We start from the raw sequence: 25342 nt of genomic DNA, 5'->3' as shown, positions 1-25342 counted from the left end.
TGTGAAAATTCCTACGACATTCATTTCTCACTAAGCCTCCGACAAGATGCCATCAGGTCAGAGGCACCCATTTGATGAATGAGGAAAGCAAAACTCCCTTTGTATGTCATTGTGAAGAATGAGTTCACAGTGACAGCTGGCTAATTGTATGTACCCATCCAAGCAAGCCTCCCAAGCAGGGCTGTTGTGGGCTGCATTGTATACCTCCCAAAATCATATAATGGAACCTAACCCCTCAGTACCTCAAAATGTGGCTGGATTTGGAGATAGGGCCTCTAAAATGGTTTTAAGTTAAAGTGAGGTCATTAGGGTGAGCCCTAATCAAGTATGACTGGTGTCCATATATAAAGACGAAAATGGGACACAAACACACAGAGAGGGAAGAGCACAAGCCTAAGTGCCCAGTCCTTGATGCAGAAGTTGGACATATATTTACTCATTTGGTTGGGGAGGAGAGGAGAAAACAACAGTTAAGATGCTGGAGATTCATTAGTGAATAAGGACAATGTAGTTGCTCCCCCTGTATTTATTTTCTAGTGGTACATGAGATCAACAGCCTTTATGATTGCTAAGAAGAGAAAACAGGCTGATGAGAGAAGGTAGAACAGGCCGAACTAACTTAATCTGAGGGTTTGGGGAAGGCTTGTTTAAAGAAGCTGCAAGGAGAGAGTGAAGATTAAGTAAGGAAAGAGGAGGAGGTGTTCTAGGGAAGGGAGAGGCTGTGTGTGAAGCTGGGAAGTTTTGACCAAAAATCTGAAAAGCAGTATAGTGTAGCTGCAGTGCTGAGAGCAAGAAGCAGGAATGGGAAGAAAACTGAAGCTAGTGAGTTAGAAAAGATAAGCAGCTTAATGCTTTTTATAAGAGGAAGAATCTGAGACTAGGGCTGTGACTACGGGCTATTCTAGACCCTATCATTCATTCTCTAATCTCCGAGAGAAATAGCCAAGAGATGCTTAAGCCAAACATGTGCATTTTTTTAAGAATTCATGGAGAGAACTTTTGCTCTGGATTTTCCTTTTTTATATTCCCTGGGGAACTGGCTGGTACAACTTAAAACTTGAAACTTAGGAACCTTAGGTCTAACTTGAAGTTCTCCTCACTCCCAGAATATGCATTGCCTATGAAGAATGGTACCCAAATGAGAGAGGGATTAGGAGTAATTTCAGGAATATTAGACAGTTCTGCTTTGAGAAAATGAGAAATGGAGAGGGAAAAGATCAGTTTAAAAGGCTCTTCTTTCACCCAACTTTAATTTGTCCTTTCTCCACTTTTGCCATGGTTGCATGGTACAGAGCTTTTAGGGAGGGAGGTAGATGTTTGTCTGTACTCTGCCCCTATGAAGTTTTCTGTTCCTAGTGTCTGGCATTTCTGTGGTGGTTGCATGGCTTTTTTTCCAATTCCTCCCTTAGTATCATTACTCTTCCCAAAACTCCTCCCCATCAGGGCCATTGGTAGTTATGGAACGTGAGGGAGATTGTTTATGAATTCCTGCTAGTCTTTACAGTGCAAGGTTTTCTGGGAAAAAACAAAACAAAAAAGATGGCTGTACTGTTTCGAATAAAGCTTTCAGAGTTTGGGGATTAGGAAAGTGTATTTCACCAAACTATAAAGAATATGTACTCATCACGTAGGGAGTATTTGGGGCTACCATACCTACTGACAATTGTTAGATGTCCAGAAAATGTGAACTGTTGTGTCGTGTGTTCAGAATAGCACCTTGGAGGCTAAACAAAAATCCCAACACAACGCTCGTGGATCACTATGAGTGGCTCAGCCCAAGCAGATGTCCTGGGTTACACGATTTCAATAAACTTGGACTGAAGTTAGGGGAAAATATCCCAAGCCTCAATACAGAAGAAAAAAAAAGGAAAGAAATGCTGTTGCCCAAATCAACCAAATGGCAACTTGCTCTCTGCAGCAGTCTTTTTAAAAATCTATTACCGGACAAAACAAAATCTAACTAGAAAGATGAATCTGCTTCTAGCAAAAACTTGTTATTCACTCCAAAGTCAAAGTTATGAATGACTTCATTCATTCAATAAAACTCTATTGACTTTTGGATTGTCCAGTGTTTTTCATTGTCTACAAGAGGCTTGTCTCAATTTATGTTCCTAATGGGAAGCTAACTATAACTTACATTGTCTGTCTCAGGAAATAGAAAAGAATGAAGATATCTGTAGGGTGGTTATTTGAGTCTTTGTACAGAGAGAGACCAATAATTCACAGGGTGGGTTGATAGATTCTGAAAACAGGCTTGGACAAATCTCCCAATGATAAAAATGCCATTAAGCATTATGTTCACCAATATACTTGTTAATAGCAGAATTAGGGAAAAGAAACTTTCGTACTAATCTGTTCTTGCTACCATGAATTTCTATTCTCAGGAATTAATCAAATTAAGAATCCAAAAGAAATCCTGCAAGAATTGATTCTACATTCAGAAGTGCTTTGTATTAGGTTATACTATAATGTCTTTGACCTATTTTACTTTTGGGAACAAGGAGGGGGTAGTGTGTGAGTTTGGGAGTAGATGCATCAAAGTATGACTTGTCCTTTATTGTTATTCCCAGTGCAAGATCTTCTTATGCCACTAAAAAAATCGTATTTTTTCCCTAAATAAGTGAAACAGGAATATTTGTATTTCCTAGGCAGGGAGCGAGTGAAACAGAGGATTAATTTGTGCTTTACATCATCAGTTTCCATTTTCTAAGCATGCACTTCCGATTTCTTGGACCCTACAGACACCAAAGGAAACCTATACTGACTGCAGGTCACTGACTGGGGTAGACGAAAGAAATTTGGGCAATCTCTCATCTGTTTACAACTTAAGTTTTACGTATTACCACAGCTGAGATTCCACATGGAGGCCCCAGGGCTTGGGAGGTTTATCAAACTGCTCTTGCAAGCTTCTTTTATCTCACCAGGGAGGTACTTCCCCAGGGATCATGCTGAATGGCTAAAAAAAAATTAAATTGGGAGCAAAGCTCTTTCTGGGACCCATAGCCTCCTTGTATTACTCAGCCTCTCCCTCTCATTTTTGCACAAAACCTTGCTCTATCTTCTCTCCTACGTCAGCTTCCTATGTAGTTACTCTGTATTTTTGGTAGCCTCTTTTCCATCACAGGAATGTCTCCAGAATCTCCAGTTTCTTTGGGAAGATTTCTTCCATGTCCTCCAAAGCTCTGTAATCAGGGGGATTTGCCCCCTCTGCCCAAGATGCCCTCCCTCTGGATATTGGCTTGGTGAACACTCACCTCATCTTTTAATTCTGTGCTTAAATTGTGAGATTTGAAGTTTGGAGTTCCCAGCCTGACCCGGGTTCTTCTTCCTTGTGGTTTCGTGCCACCAATTCATCCTTTTGGTGATAGTTCTCATACTAGGTGGTCCTTTATGTAGATGTCCACCTTCCTCAGTGCCCTGGAGAGCATGAGCACAGTAGGCTCATTTTCATGCCCCTAGTGCTTGACATAGAAAAGGTAAAATGCCCCCGAAAAGAAAGAATTGTTCAATCCTGGATATCTATGTAGTAGATGATTATACAGACTTTAATATCGTGCTTTCCAAGAATCTTTAATAATATGGAAAAATGCTTATTTTTTTGTGTGACAGGAAAAAAAAAACACTATACAAAACTATATACACCAGGATTCTAATTCTGTATTCATAAACACGTATTTTTTATAATTACATGTATATATACATATATAACTATATGCACAGACCAGAAGAAAGCATACCAAAATCTCACTTGGTTTTTTGGAATTGTGGAATTATGTGCTATTTTTTCTTAATACATATTTTTCTCCAGATTCTCTATAGTGAACATATAGTACTGTTATAATCAAAAGAAAAAAATAGCATTTCAAAATGAATGGCAGATAAGAACTGTTTTCTGATGTGGGGAAGGGGTCACACCTAAACCGGTTAGAATAAAATTAGGTGAAATCAAGCATTGTTTTAGCGTGTAATGCTCTAACAAGAAGGAAAATAATATGGGAGCATACATTTTAGTTAGGAATCATAGTTGCCTTCTTTTCAGTTTCATCGGTAGAATGGGAGATACTTAAACCAGTTTGTCTCTTAGAAGATAGAGAGTAATACATTTTTTAATTAAGGGCTATTGAGATCACAAAGATATGGGATTAGGTATAAAACTTCCCACTTTAACAGTTCTCCAGGGATTGTATCCTCCCTGCACCCCATACTCTGGAATGATTTACAAGAAAGTTAAGATTAGATTACATAAGGAATTGAAACAAGTCTTTGCTCTGACTAATGTGGAATAGCTTTAAAATATAGATCAGAGATATTGTTAAAATGTGTGACTAACTTTAAGGGTTACAAAAGAAAAACACTGAGGCAGCATTTTTCCTCTTACTTAGGCCTATTGCATTAATTCCATGTTAACAATCTTTTTGTGGGAAGGCCCATGAAAGATCCTAGACAGGTCAGGAAACCTACTCTTTTCCTTGCTTCCCAAGTCTCAGGAAAGAACTGAGCCAGTCAAGCAAATGAGAAGGCCAGCCCAGTACTCTGCGAGCCTCTTCAGATAGAAAAAAGTTTAGTGGTTAGTCTTGGGTCTTGGAATCTGACAGCCAGAGTTGAAACCTGGGCTTTATCACTAATGACTGGTGAACTGAAACTCAGCTTCTCTATGTGAAAAATGGAGATCTACCTACTCATAAAGTTATTAACAGTTACATGAGATAATACAGGTCAAGTGCTTAGCACATCTGGAATATGCCAAGTGTTTCACATAGAGCAATACATGGTATCTACTCAGACTTCCACCCCACCCCACCATTTTTAAACATTTTTTTCTTCTGCAGCTTCACTCTCTTCCATTTGTTTGTATGCAGATGTTGTCACAAACTTTGAAAAGTTGTCCTTTATTTTTTCCTCTCTTTGGCTTGCTGTTATTTCCATGTATTGATCTCAGGTTTGGGCCTTAAATTAGACCGCTATAACTCAGATGCCTCATTGCTGGGCATTCCTCCCTTTTGCTTCTTTTTTCCCCTTCTGTCTCAAGTGACAAACTGACTTTTGTGCTATGTGTTCTACACGCCAGATCCAGATTTAGTTTGCAGACCATTTTATAAGTGAACAACTATAAGTTTTAGTCATATAGACCCCAAGTTAAAATTCTGCCTCTTGCCAGCTGGCTTCAGGTAAGTTGCTTGCATCTCTGAGGCTGAGTACCCATTTTTATCATTCTCTAATGTAGGGACAATAAGATTCACCTCCTGGGGGCAATCAAGAGGATTAAATGTAAATGATCTGTGTGAAGCTCCTAGGGGAGAGCTATATACAGCGTTTTCCTACCTTATTCCTTCAGAAGTAACTATGGTAAATGGTTTGTTTTCCTTCCCCCATGACTACCCCATTTTTCTGTTCATATTAGTGAAACATGCTAACAAGAAGACTGATGCATTAAAATACCACTTAATTCAGGACAGCCCCCTTATTAGGAATTCATGAGCATTCTGTCAGGGCCCAGGCTAAAATCTACATCATTTAATCCTATGGGACAAAGAGGGAGGCCAAGGAGGAAAGGAGAAAAGTGGCAATATCTGAACCACATTGTGCCTGGAGCTACTTAAGTGAGGTGCATGAGACTGGTTTTGCTTCATAAAAAGTAATGTGTAACTGACAATGGGATATGTTGGGGAGGCTATTGCATTTATTTAAAAAAAGACACCTTTTTAATGTCCTATGGCTTCCAGATGGACTTATTTGAGGGAACAGTTTCCTGAGTATAAATATCCCACAAACTCCACAAACTTGGTGGATTGTACAAAAGCCTTTTGTTTCCAGATATGTCAGATACCACCCTTATAACTACCCAATTACATGAACTTCAAATTTCCCCACATAAGCTTTTGAGCTAAACACTGAGTTTGTCAGTGATTTTCCACTAGCCTTCCCTGGTTTACTGCAAAGGAAAGAATGAGCTTAGAATCTCCTCCACAAAATCTTTAAAACTTTAATTTTCTAAGCAGGTAACAGAGAGGAGAGTATAGGGAGAATTAAAGATTAGAATTAAAATTTAGCCTGATATAAACAGTTTTGATGTGTAGCTCACAGATCTCCAGCACATAAAGCTTGTTAAGGGGGAAAAGAGAAGTGCATTTTAATACATAAAGAAAACTTTCAATGTCATCTCCCATTAGCTCTCCCTTGGTATATTTACTCTGCCTTACCCACGTGCCCTGTGGCCTCCAGCCTCTGCCTTTTCACACATGCTCCTCTCTCCACTTTAGAAGGGGGCTGGACAGAGGAAGAGGAAGCTAGAAGTGAAGGACCCCATCATGGTGACCACTTACAGAGCTTTATGGTGTCAGGCAAATGACTATTCCTACGGACCTTAGTTTCCTTATCTGTAAATTGTAAAGAATACCACCCAGTTCACCAGAATTGTTTTGGGGATCAAGTTAAATCCTCAACTTCTCAGGATCTGTAGGATGGAATAGTACCCTGAGACATACCAATGGTAAATGGCTGTGGGAAATGCTGTGTAGTTTATATTAGTGCCATCAAGTCTCTGAGGAATTCTACAGTACAAAAAACAAAACAAAACGAACCCATTTAGTTCTGTTAACCTGTGCTGGGCAATGCCGAACCAGTAAGTACAGAAATAATGAATTCCATTGTCATCTCCTTATTTTTACCATAGGCCCTAAGTTTCTGACTTAGAGTTCAGAGAGAAGGAGCTGATCTCAGTGCATGTGGGGAAGGAGGGGAGGGCAGGGATGAGAAAGCATGCCCACCCGCGTCCTGCAGAGATTTCAGGCCAAGATAATTCTATAGCTCTGGAGGGTGATTCTAAAACTCACCTTTAAAGAAATATTTTCCCTCTAGTTAACCACTTATGAATAATAATAATAATAAAGTCTATCTGCAACCAGGGTAAGAGTGAAAGGATGGAGGTGAAGAAAGCACTTTCAGTTGTAGTTAGAATGCATCAGAAGTAGTTAAATCCCCCTTTTCAATGACTAGTAAAGCAGAAAGTATGTTTTTCCTGGCAAAGTGCTAGAAATACAAAATATTTTTCTTCCTCCATTATAAAAATAGGAATGAAGAAAAGAAAATGCTTTGGAGGATAAATGCAGAGATAGAAAGCAAACAAGTAAAGAGTTGATTGTGGAGTTTTCAGCAAATGAATGAATGAATGCATGAATGAATGAGTAGAAAACCACATGAGAGAAAATAATGGACTTTGGTAAAGAATGGAGATGATTCCTTTTCGCTAAACTAAACCCACAGCCAAATTAGAAAACTTGATATTCAAACATTGCATTTGTTTTATATATTCATGGCATCAGTTCAATTTGTCATTAATTAAACAGGCAAATTTGAGAATGCCTGTTTTAAGTAATACCTCCAAAAATAACCTCGTAAAATCAGGTTGAGATACATTATATGTCCTGAGAGCAGCAGGAAGCAAAAGGGAAAATATGAAATTAGAAAGTGACCTGTAATTGTCACTTCACTGGTAAAGGTGATATAACCTCCATTATCAATCAGGAACTTACTTTGATGCCTAATTTCACTGGCTGTCTAACTTACCACATTGAATTAAGCACAAATGAAGAAATACTTGGCTAGGGAAAAAAGTACCATGCCATTTTGCTGTCAACTGAAAACCAACCCAATTAGGACAGACAAGGAAAAATAAGCTCAAAATATTTTATTGGAGGAATAAAAGTTAAAAGGGATTGTTTCCCCCAAACTGGCCTGGCAAAAGGTAGTTGACAAAAACACCAGATTCCCTGGTGCCTTCTATATATCCAGAGTTGAAAAATTGTTGTTTCCCTTCATTTATTCCACTAATATTTGAGTGATGATAAATGTGCCAGGTTCAAATCATTGCTTTATCGGATAAACGATGCCTCCTCTTTCCTCCCTGCTCTAAAGCCTGATGCTTCAGTGTCACTCCCCTTTCATTGTTTGCAGAATTACGAGGAGTTTGCTAGATGGTGTATACTGCTCTCTGTAGATATTTGAAGACAAGAATCACCCAACAGGAAATTTCCCCAAGGTTGCATCCAAAGCAACATCAATTCTCTGCTTCCTACATGTACTTGGTAATATCAAGAATGTAGAAGCTTTTGTGACCCTCCGGTTCTGCCCTTGTGCTGAATTTTGTCCTGAGTAAGTAAGAACTTGAGGATATAGAGCATTTTTGAAGCAAGGGCACTAGAGGTTGTTGAGAACTGTGAGAAATGAGCTCTGCACGGGAGTCTAGAAAGCTGCAGGACCCAGAGCAATAGACGGGAGTGCAGAGTTCTCAATGGTCAGGGGAGTCTGACCAGGGCAAGTTACAATTCTTCTCTGGGTATAGGTTTTTCTCATCAAGAAAGGAAGGCTGTGGGAAGAGATGCTTCTAGCTCAAATACTCGTTTTTCTGCTGCAGCTCATTTGCTTCAGCATATGAAAAAAAATGATTTTTTTCTAAATGATTCATGAAACAAGGAATTTTACAAAGAAAGAAATCCTTTCAGCTTGCCTCACCTGCGTGTTCTTTCTGCTTCCTTCTTCCTGCTTTTGCTCAGCTGGCACGTGCTAGTTCTCAGTCCCTTTTTTACAATCTGATCGTTCCTGGTGTGATGGCGTGTCCCTGGCAGGAGGTGCCATCTGGAGAAGCTTTTCTTTATTTCTCTGTATTATTCATCTGCATTTTCAAATGGTTCCTTTTTCCTCTAAGTATATCTTCAGCCCCTCCCCACCTCCCCCAACACACATACTTTGTGGAACTGACCTTCTACCTAAATCTAGCTTGTTTTCTGTCCGAAATTTCACACACACATTTCCCAGGAAACATAATTCTGCCAAACTCTATTTTTTTTGGCTGAAAAATGCCAAATGTACAGAAGTTGTTCTGTTTTCTATTAACCATTTACTTGTCTCAGCAGATATCTTCACACAGATATATGGGCTAATATGAGTCTAAGCATATAGAAAGGCATTTAAAAAGGACTAACATGTAATATATTTTGGAATACTGCATAGCTCTGTTTTAGACTTTGATGGAGAGTGTGGATACTACTAAAAAAATTCAGATTTTAACAAAACCCTTACAGAAAAGGAATGTGACATATCTATCTCCTTATAAATGTGTCTTATCTCTATTTTTTTTAACCACATTTAGTGATGCATGGGATAGAGTAATATGCCTTTTTGTTCGTGAGGATGTTTCCCTCCATTAGGTCTGATCAGTAATATTTAAAATATAGAAATCCTTTTCATTTAAAATATCTTCACTAAAATAGGTATTTCTTCCCTTAGAAAAAGAATTCAAAACTTTTTAGGGCCTAGTTTTAAAAAGCATCATGCTTTAGTTGATTTATTTTGGTGGTTGTTTTAGGGATGTGAAATATATCACCACTGCAACTAGCAAGAACTATAAATGATACATTATTGCAAGTGTTCTAAAAAAATCAGAACAAAACTAATTTATTATAGTTCTGTCTTCATTATACACCACATATTGGTGAGTTAAACACAACAAAATTGTCTTTTCTTTTAAAAGTGTCTACTAAAGATAAAAAGAATAAGGTAACAATTAACATGTAGTTTGTTACATTAAAAAATCTGATATACATATTTCTATTGCCTGTTAGCTTATTCTTAGCCTCTTTAACTATTACAAAAAAAGAAAAATCATTGTTCAAAGGCAAATATTCAATTCAGTTGATACAACATTACAGTACAGTCAACTAACATCATTCAAGGAAGGTTAACAAGTCTAGCCTTAGCTTCTTGAGTTAAAAGTCTGTAGACCAGATTGCTACAAAAGGTTCAATGCTGCTTCACACTTTGTTAGCTTTTTGGAGGACATGGTAATTTCTACTGATGGCTTCAGAAGAAGAGGTCATGCTATTGGTAAAAGCACAGGGGAACCCCAACCTGTCATTAATAATTTTATTGAGCATTGTAGTTAGAACAGCATTTTTGAGTTTAGCACAACAACTAAAACAAAATAATAATAATCATAATCATAATAATGATAAGAATAAAAACCAAACACAAACTGGAAGCCTAGAGATGCTGCCAGCCGTGTCAAACCCTTGCGATACGCTATACTAAAAAAATTTGAAATATCCACCCGTCCTCTCCACTCTGCCACAAACTAGCAAAGTCAAAAATACAAAAGTCTTCAACTTGTTACTTTTGCAGAATAAAGCAAAAACGTCTTTGTGCTCCTTACTACCAGAAGCGAAATATCCACTGAGTTACCACATGTAATAGCTTCTGGATGTGTCAACCTGGGTTGGCTTGGTGTCTGCAGAACCATCTTTGTCTTTCTCACTGTCACCTTCCCAGAGGTTAATGAGTGGTGGGTACAGCTCATTTAGTGGGATTGAAGAAGTTTTTTGCATATACTTTTTTAATGAATGGTGGTAGTTTTTTCTCTTAAACCTTTTGGCAATGTACACAGCAATGGACGCAAGGCTAATGATGGCAAACATGGACCCCATTACTGCAGCAAGGGCCGTACTTGTTTCTTGATCAGAAATGTCCAGTGCAAAGGCGGCATTTTTAGTTGTGACATTAACACATGACTTTTGAGTCTGCTGATGAATATTGGACACTGTGAGACACACTTCATAATCTGTGGAAGGCTGCAGATGTGTTAAGTTGTACTCATGAACATCTACTGGGACCCTGGCAGTATATGTTATGTGAGGATTGTCAATCTTCATGGTGGCAGATGACCATTTTAAGTTTGATGTCATGACATTGGAATTAACTTTCCAGGACACTAAAATGGAATGAGATTCTGTCTGCTTGACATATATTTTCAGCACCTGGGTACCATCGAGGAGGGTTCCATTAACCTTAATTGTTACCACACGCGTGTCGGCCCCTTCGACATTCTGGGCAACACAGGTGTATCTTCCTGAGTCTTCAGTTTGTATGTTAGATATTTCTAAAGTACCTTCACTACTTAGCTTGTATTTATCTGAAAGTGTATCCACAGTTATCTTGTTTCCAAGAGGAGTGACCCAGTAAATTTCGGGTTCTGGCTCAGCCATGGCCCGACAGTCTAGGAAAACTGTTGTGCCAATATCCATGTTTAAATGATTCGGGAATGTGTCGTGAGATATCATTGGGAGGCACTGTTCACTTGAATCCTGGATTAAAACTTCCTTTACCTGGTGCCCTCTATATTCAGGTGGCATGGCGCAAAACATGGACAAAGGCTCCATGAAGCGAATGTTGGTCTTGTTGGAGTTAATCCAGTGGATGACACAATCACACCTCAGGGGATTGCTGTGGATACTGATCTCACGAAGATTGGGAAGGGATTCTACTGTCTTTTGGTAAACAGCATTCAAGGCATTGTTGTTCAACATCAAGCTTTCTAGGGCAGGAACACTTCGAAAAGCCAAGCGGTGGATATAAGATAATTTGGGGTTATTAGTGGCTTCTAACTTTGTGAGTTCAGGCAAGTTATCAAGGGCATAACGATCCACAGAAACAAGTTCCCCCATATTGTTGATTCCCAGTTCTTTTAGCCGAAGCATATTTTTGAAATCCCCTTCTTGGATTTTGTGAATGGGGTTTTTGTTGAGGTCTAAGAATTTTAAATTTGGAACTTTTTGCAGGGCAAGCTGAGGAACCTTGACCAGTTTGTTATCATAAAAAGACAAGCTTTCGAGGCTGTCCAAGCCTACCAAGGCATTTCCAGGAATATCAGTGAGATACATTCCTGCCAAAACCAGGCTTCTCAAATTTGAGAGGGGTTTAAAGTTCATATCTAGAATTCCAATCACGGGGTTTTCCCCAATCATGAGAATTTCCAGGTTGGGTGTTGAATCAAACCAGCGGCTATCGATAACTTTCAATTTATTGGAGTTCAAATGAAGCCTTAAAAGATTTTTTAAGCCTGAAAAAGCATTAGCAGAAATAGTGCTAATCTGGTTATGGTTGATATAGAGTTCTTGAAGGTTGCTGAGGTCTTGCAGACAGTAATCAGTCATTTCTGTAATCTGATTTTCCTCTAAATGTAGAGTAGTGAGCTGGGTCAGGTTTGCCAGCCCTACCTCCTTAATATTTGTAAAGTTGTTTTGGGAGAAATCTAGCTCAGTCAAGTTGAAAAGCTGCTGGAGCTCATCCACGGTCTTTGCGATGTTATTGCTCTGTAAGAGAAGCACTTGGGTATCACTAGAAAGGTTGCTGGGAATCCTTGTTAAGCGGAGATCATTGCAATCAACAGTAGTGGCTTCTCGATATGTTGATTGTGGGGTAAACCAGGGCCTAATTTCACATACACAAAGTTGTGGACACTCACTATTTTGTAGGGAAGATCCAGTTAATGAAGTCATTAGCAAGCCCAGTACCAACTGGCGAGCTGCTAAAGCAAAGCCCATCCTAGCCATGCTGGCTTGCCAAGCAAGCTCAGCTCCTGACACCCCTAAGTTTCAACAAAAGTTGAACACTAGATAGTGGTATGTAGGACAGCAAGCAGAAAATGTAAACATTCAAGCAAAATCTTGGTTGAGATGTGTAAAATTCCAGAGTCCAAAGGTATGGTTTTCAGGAGTTTTCAAAAGGCAGGAAGCAACTGGGAGTCTTAACTGTGTCTCTCAATTCCAGGCATGCCCACAGCTCTGTGGTATAAGTTACTTCAGTCAAATCAAAGTCTGGAGATGTGCCTGAAAATTAGATTAGGACAGACGTTATGTTTTTTTCCATATACTTTCTATATTATAGATTTTCTTTTGTCTACTAAAAAGGCATAATCACAAATCTATTAACAGGATATTCAAAGTAACTACACAAGTTTTTAAATTACAGTATACTTTTCTATATTCCACTTACTACACTAAAAATAGTTGCCACTTTTACAGTTTAATTGGGTAAAATCGTCAAATGCACACACATACTCACACTTAATAGGGACACTCAGAAAAACATACAGATGTCATTTTTTCAAAAACAAAGTTGGCTTTAAAAATTGCAAGGCTCCAAAACGTCAAAAGCAAAGCATGAAATGCAGTTTATAAGAGACTCAAAGTTCATTTTTAGTTATTTATATTTTATTTTATTATTTTTTAAAAGATTTTATTTATTTATTTGAGACAGAGAGAAAGAGAGAGAGAGCACGAGAGAACACAAGCAATGGAAAGGGAGAAGCAGGCTGCCCAAGGAGCAGGGAGCCCGATGCATGGCTTGATCCCAGAAGTCTGGGATCATGACCTGAGCCAAAGGCAGATGCTTAACCAACTAAGCCACTCAGGCACCCTTAATTTTAACTAATTGTTTTTATTTGTTTTCAGCAGTTTTTCTTTTCCAAATGGTATATTCTGTAGATATATTCAGCCAATGCTTTTCTAGCTCAGTTATTCTTATGCAAAAAATTAATTTAATACAATTACAAAAAGAAAATGTCAGTTTTTCTTATATTCTAACAGTCACAGCTGATCTTGACTGAATAAAATAGTCAAAGGATTTTACCCCACTATTATCACCGATCTTCATGAAAAACACACGCATACTTACACATGTTTAACTTCAACAATCTCATGGGAATGTCACTGGCCACTCAGTAGCTATAAAGCATGGATATATTGGATATATTCTTTTTGGGGGACATATTCTTTAATATCTTTAAGCCTCAGTTTCTTCAACTATATAAGATAGGGTTGGTCATTAGGATTATCAAGGGAATTAAAGGAATCTATATAAAGCTCAAAAAGTTATTTATATTTATTGTCATCCTTTTTTTTTTTTTTAAGATTGAGGGGCAGAGGGAGAGGGGGAGAATCTTAAGCAGGCTCCATGCCCAGTGTGTGAGACTCACATCAGGCTCACAACCTGAGCTGAAATCAAGAGTCAGACACTTAACTGACTGAACCACCCAGACATCCCTATTGTCATCTTATTATATCTCTCATCCATATTAGTTTTAGCTGAATAGTGGTTGTTAGAGAACAAGTAAATGAAGGAAAGCTGGGGACATTTGATTTTATTTCATCATTGTCTATTGGTTTTAATAAGGTCTTCTGAGGTCAAATATGTATTGCTCATCTGCTTATAGAGATAATATTAGCAGTTAATGGTTCTAGTTTCCTGGATTCCAGTCAGGTATAAAAAGCCACTGTGGATCCATTGTCTATCTTGCTTTCTCAAAACTAGGCCTGTCACTTGCTAAGCTATTAAAAGTAGAGTTACATATTTCCTTACATTTGTCTTTCTATAATGAACTTCATCTTTGAGTACTGAAGGACCTTCAGTGACTAGTGTTTTCTTTGGCCTCATAAAATTACTGTAAGTATTCAATAAAATACAGCATATAATGTACTTGAAATCTAGTGTCCAACACATAGCAAACTTTTGATTCACATTTACTGCTATTACTTTGTACTTTGCAAAACATAGTTATCCTTGTGATTGACCAAGAAGCAAACTAATACAAGTAGCCAGTCCTAAAAGTTCTGTATTTGTCAAATTTTAGTAGAAAGAAAGAGAAGTCCTACATTTCTGTTGTTGTTCTACAAAATATGCAAATCAGGCTACGGTCTAACAAGATGGTATTAAAAAAAAAAAAAAATCACCCAACCCAGATTTGGCAGTTGGAGGGAGAAGAAGGAAATGAATGTGTTGCATAATGCTGATGCTGGATACTTGCTATTCTTTGTGGGGAGGAAACACACTGGCATTCTCCTCTACCTAATCTGGCTATTTTAGCATATATTATGTACGTACAAAACTTTTCAACATTATAAAACTACCTGATTCTGACTTTTATCAGGAAATTCCATAAAATAAAAACATATTTCAGAGAATAATAATTTTCCAAATATTATTGCCTCCACAAATTTATTCCACTCTTTGTTTCCATTTAGAATAATCCTAAAACATGTATAATGACCACAGCAAATTTTCCATTAAGAAGATTTCTACCACATGTTATTGCTTAATTTTAATTCAAAATAGAAAACCAAAACAAAAATCTACTTTTCATAACTCTGAGATGGAATTTCAACTAATATTTATGTTTTGACTGAATTTAAGGAAACATAGCAAAAAGTAAGTATGTGTTGAAGCTGTGCGAGACTCCCAAAACCATCTGTTGCCATTGAAAAATATCTTTTATGGCTTTGGATATTTTCATGAGTAATGCCTCCATTTTAGTTTAAAATATATGATGAGGTAATTGGATTGCAATACTCAAATTTCTGTTTGACATACACATTCCTCTTTAAGCAAACCAACAAACCACACAAGTTGAGAATGTTAGACACCATATCAGACATAGAGGAAAGACATTTTCCTCTCCCAACGTGCATTTGGCTTCTTTGGGAGTGGAGAATGAAACTTCCTTGACACAAAAGGAGGTGTTTTAAGATGTTTCTAGTTGTATGCCATTCTGAATTCTCTTTAGCATATTTTCCAGCCTAATTTTTGAACATGACATTATACATAGAACAAAGCTTCATAGAGTGCTTAAACCATTTTGTCTGTTATAACATAAGGCATGTCTCAGAAGTTATTCACTAACTCTGTTTATAAGTAAATCCATTATCACAACAAGAGTAGAAAACTATAGACCAATGTCCCTGATGAATACTGATGCAAAACTCCTCCACAAAATACTAGCAGATTGAACTCAACAGTTTATTAAAAGGTTTATACACCATGACTAACATGGATTTATACCTAGAATGCAAGCATGGTTCAATATATGAAAATAATTCAAAGTAATATACCATATTAACAGAATGAATGACAAAACCCACATCATCATCTCAGTTGATGAAGAAAATGCACTTGACAAAATTCAACACTCTTTCATGATAAAAACACTCAACTGACTAAGAATAAAAGAAAAAACTATATATGAAAAGCCCACAGCTAAAATCATAATCAGTGATGAAAGAGTATAAGCTTTTCCTCGATGATCAGGAACAATGTAAGGATGCCCACTCTAGCTACTTCTATTCAGTATTGGAAGTCCTAGCCAGAACAATTAGACAAGAAACAGAAATAAAGCATCCAAATTGGAAATGAAGAAGCAAAATTCTGTTTGCAGATGGTATGATCTCACATGTAGAAAACCCTAAAGATGTCACAAAAAACCCTAAACTGTTAAAACTAATAAACAATTTCAACAAAGTTGAAAGACACAAAATACATAAAATCAGTTGTGTCTTTGTACCCAAACAATGACCAATCCAAAAAGGAAATTAATAATTGAACTTACAATAGCATCAAAAGAATAAAATACTTGGGAATAAATTTAACCAAGGAGGTGAAAGACTTGTGCACTGAAAACTACAAAACACTGCTAAAAGAAATAAAGTATTCAAATATATAGAAATATATCCCATGTTCATGAATTGTATTGTTAAAATGTCCATACTATCCAAAGTGATCTACAGATTCATTGCAATCCTTATCAAAAGCTCAATCACAGTTTTTGCAGAAATAGAAAAAAAAATCTTGGGTGCCTGGGTGGTTCAGTTGGTTAAGCGTCTGCCTTCGGCTCAGGTCATGATCCTGGGGTCCGGGGATAGAGGCCCGCATCGGGCTCCCAGCTCAGTGGGGAGTTTGCTTCTCCCTCTGCTGCTGTCTCTCTCTCTCTCTGTCAAATAAATAAATAAAATCTTTAAAAAAATCGTGAAATTCATATGGAATCTCAGGGGACCCCGAATAGCCAAAACAGTCCTAAAAAAGGACAAAGTTGGAAGCCTTACACTTCATGAGTTCAAAACATACAATAAAGCAACAGTAATCAAGATGGTGGGTTACTGGCATAAAGACAGACATATAGACCAATGGAAGAAAGAGCACAGAAATAAACTCTCCCATATATGATCAAGTGATCTTTGATGAAAGTGTCAAGACTACACAATGAGGAAAGGATAGTCTCTTCAACAAATGGTGTTGTATATCCACATGCAAAAGAATGAAGTTGGACCCTTACCCTATACCATATACAAAAATTAACTCAAATGAATTAAAGACCTAAACGTAAGACCTAAAACTGGAAAACTCCTAGGAGAAAACATAGGGGAAAAGCTTCAGAACATTGGAGTTGACAATGACTTCTTGGAATATAACACCAAAGCAAGGGCAATAAAAGCAAAAATAGCAAATGTGACTAAATCAAACTTAAAAACTTCTGCACATCAAAGGAAACAATCAACAGGTTGAAAAGACAATCTACTAAATGGAAGAAAATATTTGCAAATAATATATCTCATAAGGGACTAATGTCCAGTATATATAAGGAAATCCTATAACAACTACCATAACAACAAAACAAATAATCTGATTAAAAATTATGCAAAAGATTTAAATAGTTCTCCAAAGATATACGAGTGGACAATAAGCATATGAAAAGATGCTTAAAATCACTAATCATATGGAAATATAAATCAAAACCATAATGGGATATGACCTCACACCCATGAGGATGACTACCACCAAAAGAACAGAAAGTAACAAGGGGTGGGAATGTAAAATGATGCCTCCACTATGGAATATAGTATGGGGGTTCTGAAATAAATTAAAAATAGAATTACCATATGATCCAGCAATCCCACTTCTGGGTATATATCCAAAAAAAATTCAAAGCAAGATCTTGAAGAGATATTTGCACACCAGTGTTTAATGCAGCACTATTCACAACAGCCAAGAGATGGAAACAACCCATATGTGTATAAATGGATGAATGGAAAAAGAAAATGTGGCATATACACAAAATGGAATATCATGCAACCTTAAAAAAGAAGGAAAACTTGTCATATCTACAATGTGGATGAACTTCCAGGACATTATCCTAGATGAAATAAGCCCATCACAAAAGGACAAATACTGTATGATTCTACTTATAGAAGTATCTAAAGTTATCAAAATTATAGAAACAGAAATTAGAATGGTAGTTGCCAAGGGTTGTGGGAATATCCTTAATGGATATTTAAGTTTTACAAGATGAAAAAGAGAACTCTGTTGTACAACACTACTGAATTGTATACTTAAAAATGGGAGCTGGTAAGTTTAATGTTATTTTTTATCATTAAAAAAAGAATCCATTATAATTCAGGCCAACTTTTATCACATACATACCAACTGATTAACTTAAATTCTGCAACAAATAAAAAATGGCTGGTAGATTTTTTTTTTTTTTTGAAAAGTGGAATTGCTTTGTTCTATGGCTTACTGGGCTAAGTTGGTCAAATGTGAGAAGAAAATATCCTAATTTCTAGAATGATGTTCCATAAACAAGTCTGGCAGTTTAAGGAAACAATCTCTTAAATAAAAACCCATAGCTTTAAAGGCCCAGAATTGGCAAGGGATGCATTTTAAACAGGCCCACAAACAATTATATAATTACATTTGATGCTTCTTTTTCCAATAAGATATGTTTAGGACACTCTGAATATAAAATTCCAAAGGAAATGGACTGCATGGTCATCACCAGCAGTCAATTTGGCACCGATCCCCATTTTCCCCATAGAATCATATGAGATGGGATGTTATTTTAACAAAATCACAGTATTTAGTATGACTTGGGGTTGGATCCTTATGCATTAAGTTCTTATGAAGTTGGGTGAAAGAAATAAGCAATCACAATAACATGATGATTAAGTTAATTCTAATTATATTAAAACCCAGATAGCTCTCAGTTTGTAGAAAGAATTCTGTCTTGGGGGATCAAGTGATCTGTATTCAGATTCTGACTTCTTCACTTATTACCTTGTATAAACTATGGAAATTCTCTCAGTTTCTGTGCCTAAATTAAGGCTAATTATACATACTTCATATATGAAAATTATAACTAAAGAGCCTGGGAAAGAGTCCAGCACGGAGTGAGCCCTCAGATACTTATTTGAATCTCTGGAACCTCATCAAGTTTGCTATTAAATTTCATTTTCACCCTACAGGAGTATTGGGAGGTAAAGAATAAGCAAATCTCTTTAAGACCTTTGGGCATGACAAGTATTTGGAAAAAAGTCGTGGTTATTTTTTACCATTTCCATTATGTTTTCAACCAGTGTTATTGGAATTAAGTGTTAGAAATTCAGAGACCAGATATGGCACTGTGCTAAATTAAAACCCTATGCAGGCAGTCAAATTATGGAATACAAACCTCCAACCTGAAAATTAGCATCCTTTCATAGACATAGTAGTCACAGCAGTGAAGAACTAAATTTCTGACCCCCTCTTCCCCCTCCCTGAAAATGAAGAAAAATGCCTTCTTAGGACGTGTGCTTTTATGCATACTGGCCAAATTCACACTGTGTATGTGTTTCGGAAAATCAGTTTTTTAGTCTGTTGGTCCCCAAATAGATCCAGAGCTAATGAAGCATTCAAATTTGCTTATCTTCTTTTAGGTATGGCTTAATAATGGGACAATGGGATTTTTGTTCAATGAAGCTTTCCTTCTGGTTAAAAAATGCAGTATCTCAATACAAATTATCCCTGTAGCCACTGTGTTGTGGGGGGATGGGAGCAAGGTGGAGCCAGACTGCATTCATTGGATTGACCTCCCAGAAGTAATTTCCTATGCTGAAGACCACCTTGACTTCTGCTGCAGGTACAAGTGGCTGATTGTTAGGCTCAAAAGGCTATACTTCATTTTTTTTTAAGATTTATTTATTTGAGAGAGGGGGAGTGCAAGAGCCGGGGTGGGGGGCAGGCAGGGGGAGGGAGAGAGAGAGAGAGAATCTCAAGCAGACTCCCCTCTGAGCGCAGAGCCCAATGCGGGGTTCAGTGCGGGCTCGATGCAGGGCTTGGTCTCATGACCCTGAGACCATGACTCTAGCCAAAACCAAGAGTTGGTGAGATCTGTGACCTGAGCCAAAAGCAAGAGTCGGCCCCTCAACTGACTGAGCCACCCAGGTACCTGGCTATCAGCTTTTGGAAACAGGAGTTTAGAGTAAAAAGTGTGGCTTCTGGAGACAAACATGGTTTGAAATTCAGTTCTGTGACTTTGGGCAAGTTACTGAAGCTTTCTTTCTGAGTCTCAGTTAATTTTTTTTTAGAAAATGGAGATCATAAAACCTACTTTGCAAAGGTGGTGAGAGAATTAGGATGAGATGTTAAATGTAAAGCTTTTGGCAGAGGGCCTGGCACATAGCGAGTGCCCAAGAGGTGTTAGGTATTATTATTTACAGGTTTGATGTCTCACTGGATCTAGTCTTTTTAGTGGGTGTTGAGTATGAAAGGAAGGAGTAGCAAGTTGAAATCGGCACCTTTTGTGGTATTAGCAACCATAAGTTCTGAAAAAAAGCCTGACCAGGCTTTTTTTTTAAACAACATAGATGGCTAGTGCAGGTAGAGCCAGAAAGAGAGAGATCACAGCAAATTCTTTCTGGAGGGTATATTTTATTTTTCTTGGGAAGGAAATAAGATCTTGCAAGTACATTGTGAACACTGAATCTGCAGGGGCTATTTTTATTTTTTAATTATTTTTTTAAAAGTAATCTGTTCCCCCAACATGGAGCTCGAACTCTTGACCCCAAGATCAAGTCACATGCTCTACTGACTTAGCCAGCCAGGTGCCCCTGCATAGATTATTTTTAAAAATATTAGTTTCTTGGACTTTTGTCTGGTCCCTGGACCTTTCTGAATCTTAGATTTCTTTCTTCAACCATTTCCTCAAATTATGTTCCTTGTTCACACATTATCCAAACCAAAACACCCTGTAGTGTGTGTCAGTGATCACAGATGGAGGGTTCGTATGGGAGGAAGAGCTATAATAGTCTCCATAACGCATTAAGGAAACAATAAAGTCTATCCCCTTGCAAGGACATAATGGAGCTTGCTGAGGCTCTTTTGCATAAGGAACTGTTCCTGAGAGCCCACATTATTCATCAGCAAGCAGTGCAGCAGCATGTCTGAGTGGGCCGAGCAACAGAATGAGGACACCAGGGAAGGGATTCTTAATTTTGGCTTCACCACAAACTTCCTAAGTGACCTTGAGCAAGTCTAGTAACTTTGTGTCCTATTTTATTTATCTTATAGTAAGTAGGTTGAGACCAAAGGTAGTCATAACTTCCTTCCCAGGCTAAGAGGAACCTCAGGAAGTCATCTATCAACCCATTCTGGGTGTCATGCAAAACTACTTCTAGCCATTTTCTGAGAGACAATCCTTCTTCCCTTCTTCCCTTCCTTTTCTGTTATTAAATTGTTACGGAGGCAACTAGCTTGATTATGCCAAAATCTCAAACTCCAGTGCTTTCAGGGGCTAGGTAGGTGAAGTCAGCTGAATCTAATACAATCATGTAAAAAGCTGGAGTGTGCATGGACTCCAAAAGTGTCCAAAAATGTTAACTGTGTAGGCCAGACAAAAACCATATGCTTTCCAAGGCCTTTTATGGCCTGTGGCCAGTTTGCAACCTCTGAATTATATATAAATATAACAATAATCATATCAGCTATAATGCTGAGCTAATGTATTTGATAAGTAGATGATTATCAATTTTAAACTAGTGGCAAATACTCCATATGTAAAAGCCTATAATTAGAGACTCAGTATATTATAGTGTGAATCTTTGCTCTGAAGAAAACTTTAGTGGTTTAAAAAAAAAGTGTTGCATTTACAAAAAATTCATTTTACACACTTCTTTTGGAAGACCTACTTTTAAAGGCAGGCAGAACCTTCCAGGTCCCCTAGGTGATCCAAGATGACCCAGTTACTTGGCAGAGAAATGAAATAAAACCCAAATGCCTTGATCCCTAATTCAGCTTTTCCTAATCTGATCACTTCAAATGCTTATGGTTTTCCTGGTTCCCAGAGAAAAATTTGATTGTCCATTCTCTAGTTTTATTTTAGTTTCTTCTTTTTCTCCTTCTTCTTCTTGTATTTATTATTATTATTATTAATTAATAAAGTCTCAAAAATTCTCTGGTATACTTGGGTGGCATAAATGCACTACTGTGCAAAGGAGAGGGTAAACACAAGTGATCTTTTGATTCCCCCTGATTTTCCTTCCCCTTTCGGTCCAGGGTAAATCTATCACATTGCAGGTGCAGTGTCGGCCAACATCTCTGGGAAAAACCCAAAGGTGCAGCTGGTCTCCAAACTGAGCATAGAAGCTGGGGTCACAGTTCATTCAGCTTCTAAGAGGAACTGGGCATGGACAGCACATTAGCCCTTGCACGGTAAATGGCAAGGCTAGGCTAGATGGACTGAAGAATTACAAAAGAAACTTAAAAAAAGAAAGAAAGAAAAATGAAAAGCAAAAAGCCCAGACACAGCCAGCTGGCATAAATCCAAATCCAAGTAGGTGGCTTGGCATGGTGGGGAAAGGTGCTTGTGGAAGAGCCTTTGGGAATAACATCTACTTCAGATTCTCCTTTGGCTTCAACTGATCAAAGGCAAACAAGCTGACCTCCCTGTGAAGTATGAGAAACACAAATTGTGAAAGTTGGAAAAGGCCTCAGAGATCACCTAGCACCTCTAAAAAAACTTCTCATTTTATAGAGGACACCTCAGGGAGGTGACATTAGATATTTGGAAGCCAAACTTGACTCCATCCTACTCTCCAAACATATGATCCTTTACACTATAGAACCCCACACTGCTTTGCTTAGTGTAGGGTTAGTTGAAATTTATATTCTTGATCACTTGGGCAGGAACTAAAACTCTTTGAAGGATGTTAGCCTCTAGTGCTCTATTAATCAATTACCCTTTATTAGAAGCCTAAGAAAACATCATTCAATTTAGGGAGTAAAATGGCTTATTTAATAACCACTATCTTGACCTTTGATTAGGTAGATCAGGGATAGGGTAGACAGCTCAATCAATCATCCTGATGGCCAACTTATTCCAAAAAATTAAGTCAGGTCAGCTTAACCATGTTCATTGATTTTTTTTTTTTAATGTGGCAGTGAATTGATCATAGTTGATCTATTCTACATATGCATGGCCAAATCACAAGTTTAATTTTTAGAATGTATAAATTAAACTTCTCTTAATTTGACAATGGATAATGTGTTGCAAACTCTGTGAGGGCACAGAAAATCAAATGTATGAAATGTAAAGTGGATTTGAACAATTAGTAGTAGTTGGAAATGGGCATTCAAGATAGAAGAGACCTTATAAATAATATAATACTAGGAATATAGCTAACTTTAATAATAGACTTAATTGAATAAAAGACTTACTATGTATTAACCGCTATAGTGAATGACTACATGTGTATGGTGTAAAGTATATCATCCCTGTTTTTCACAGAGAAGTTGTCACTTGTTCAAGATATCAAATAAGATAGCAAGTCAAGGACATAGGGCCCACACGCTAAAGCTATCTAGCTCAGAATCCCTATCTGGTTTTCAGGTAGTTTGAGAGGTAGTGTGGTACGGAGACTGAAGCACTGGACCACCAGTTAGCGGGTCCTTACCTCTTGTTTTGCCTCCAACTCAGATCATGCAGGCTATCTGCTCTACCTGTAAGTGTTGAGGTTAGGCTAAACCTAGATGATGTCTTAGTGCTTCTCCAGGTCCAGGATTTTAGGCAGTTGATTCTTTTCTGGGTTTCTACTTTTAAACGCACCCATGTAAGCCAGCACTCCTTATGGCTGGGAGCAAAACATTTGGTCCTGGCTTTTAAAAAAGAAAACAACACTGTTCAGTAACTATTTTTTTTTAAAGAAAAGGCATGGTCTCAAGAGGCAGACAGAGCTAAGTCCATATCCTGACACTACCTACGGTGCTTTGGATAAATTGTCTACTTCCCTGGCTCTTGGTTTCCTTATCTGTTAGGAGATAGCTCTAGATCTTCCTCATGAGAGAACAAGGTTTGAGAAGGGGCTGGTACAGAGTAGAATCTCAACAATCATAAATTTCCTTTGGAGTTCTCAACTTAGAAAATTAGAGTCAGGTGCTAAAAAAAACCAAGTCAACATTTGCTCTTCCAACAAGGAAATTAATGGTTTTCTTGAGAATTATCTGGAACAGACATCCTTCCCTTCCTTCCTTCCTTTTGTTCTTTCTCTCCCCTCCCTCCCTCCCTCCCTCCCTTCCTTCCTACCTTCCATTTAAACCCAACCCTCATTTGGTGCCTTATTTTTTCTTCATAACATCCCTGGGAGGTAAGCAGTATGACTGTCCCTTTTCACATTGAGGAAACCATGCATAGAGATAGTGCGTAACTTGCCCAAGACATGTAGCTAGACAGTGATAGAGCAGGATTCAGAGATAGCCTGGCTCCAAAGCCCATGCCCTAAACACTATCTCCCAAATGTCTCATGGTCATCCCAAAGAACCCTCAATTTTGAAATGGATGACTGGGACTGTCAATGAAGTATCAAAAGTATAGATCAGGTGGCTGGGAACATTTATAGCTCTTGAAAGCAATGTAGAGTCTTTGGAGCTCAACAAATCACAGTGAAGGCCTAGAGATGGTTCATCTCTTTGTCAAATAGCTTGGTTACTACTGAGAAATCCTCTGTCCCTCAGATAATTATATAATAGATTTCTAGGATATGAGATTTCTAGAATACGAGAAAGGTTTTAAAGCAAAGGTACAGGAATATTTCTGCAGTTTGGTTTGCAATGAATTTTACAGGAGAATCTGGTAGGTCCAAGATTTTCATTTTATTTTATTTTAATATGATATTCAGGTACATAAGCAGGTGTCCTCTGTCAGACAAACAATGGGTAGGGCTCAAAAAAATCTCAAACCCAAGTATCACATGACTGTCTTCAAAGTTCAATCGCCCCTCTTTTACAACTCATTTCCAGGATATGTTTTCAAAGGCAATGTCATTTTTGGAAGAAAAAAGTCACACATTTATATTAATGAGACCATGCTAATTAAATCTTTGCATGCTAGTTACTTAGGATTTCAATTTTGCAGTTTAATGGTAAACCTCTTTAAAGGATTCTCCTTTGCCACTATGTTAAAAAGTACATATATCTCTAAGAGAGGTTGAATGACACCCAAAGCATTTCTGTTCCTGTCTTGGAAAGAAGTGTCCCAAATGAATAAAACCCTGCACCGTAGAAACAAAAAATAAAGGATGGGCATCTAGCAACACATTTCAATCTTAGTTACTCCTGGTGCAAAATATAAACATAAGCAAAGGGAATTAAATTGTTAGGCCAAAAAAAAAGACAGGAAACATCCTTTCCAAATAATGAGGAATTTTCTAGCCATATAAACACTTCCCATTATTTACATCTAATGTTTATTTCAGGGCCATCCTGGCTGAGTAGTAGTCATAAGAATAATAGCAGTTAGTACTTACTAATAGCACTTAGCTCTTACTATGCAGCATGCACAGCACTAAGCACTTCACACAAATTATTTTATTTAATGCTTACAGCCACATGAGGTGGGAACCATTTCCCCCCCTCTTTTTACCGATGATGAAATGGAGAC

General features: G+C 37.7%; 1 protein-coding gene across 2 annotated transcripts in view; it reads right to left on the bottom strand.

Moving 5' to 3' along the window:
* Positions 1-3637: 3637 nt before the first annotated feature.
* The window catches only part of LRRN1 (leucine rich repeat neuronal 1), a 48847-nt gene continuing 27142 nt past the window's right edge, over positions 3638-25342 (bottom strand). For both annotated transcript variants that reach the window (XM_027587017.1, XM_027587018.1), the window contains exon 2: positions 3638-12659. In XM_027587017.1, coding sequence (XP_027442818.1) covers positions 10233-12383 — 2151 coding nt within the window. In that variant the 5' untranslated portion in view covers positions 12384-12659 and the 3' untranslated portion in view covers positions 3638-10232. The remainder of the gene's footprint in view (positions 12660-25342) is intronic.

This window comes from Zalophus californianus, chromosome 1 (assembly GCF_009762305.2).
Source record: "Zalophus californianus isolate mZalCal1 chromosome 1, mZalCal1.pri.v2, whole genome shotgun sequence".
Taxonomy (NCBI): Eukaryota; Metazoa; Chordata; class Mammalia; order Carnivora; family Otariidae; genus Zalophus; species Zalophus californianus.
This window is presented reverse-complemented; position numbering and strand designations above follow the sequence as displayed.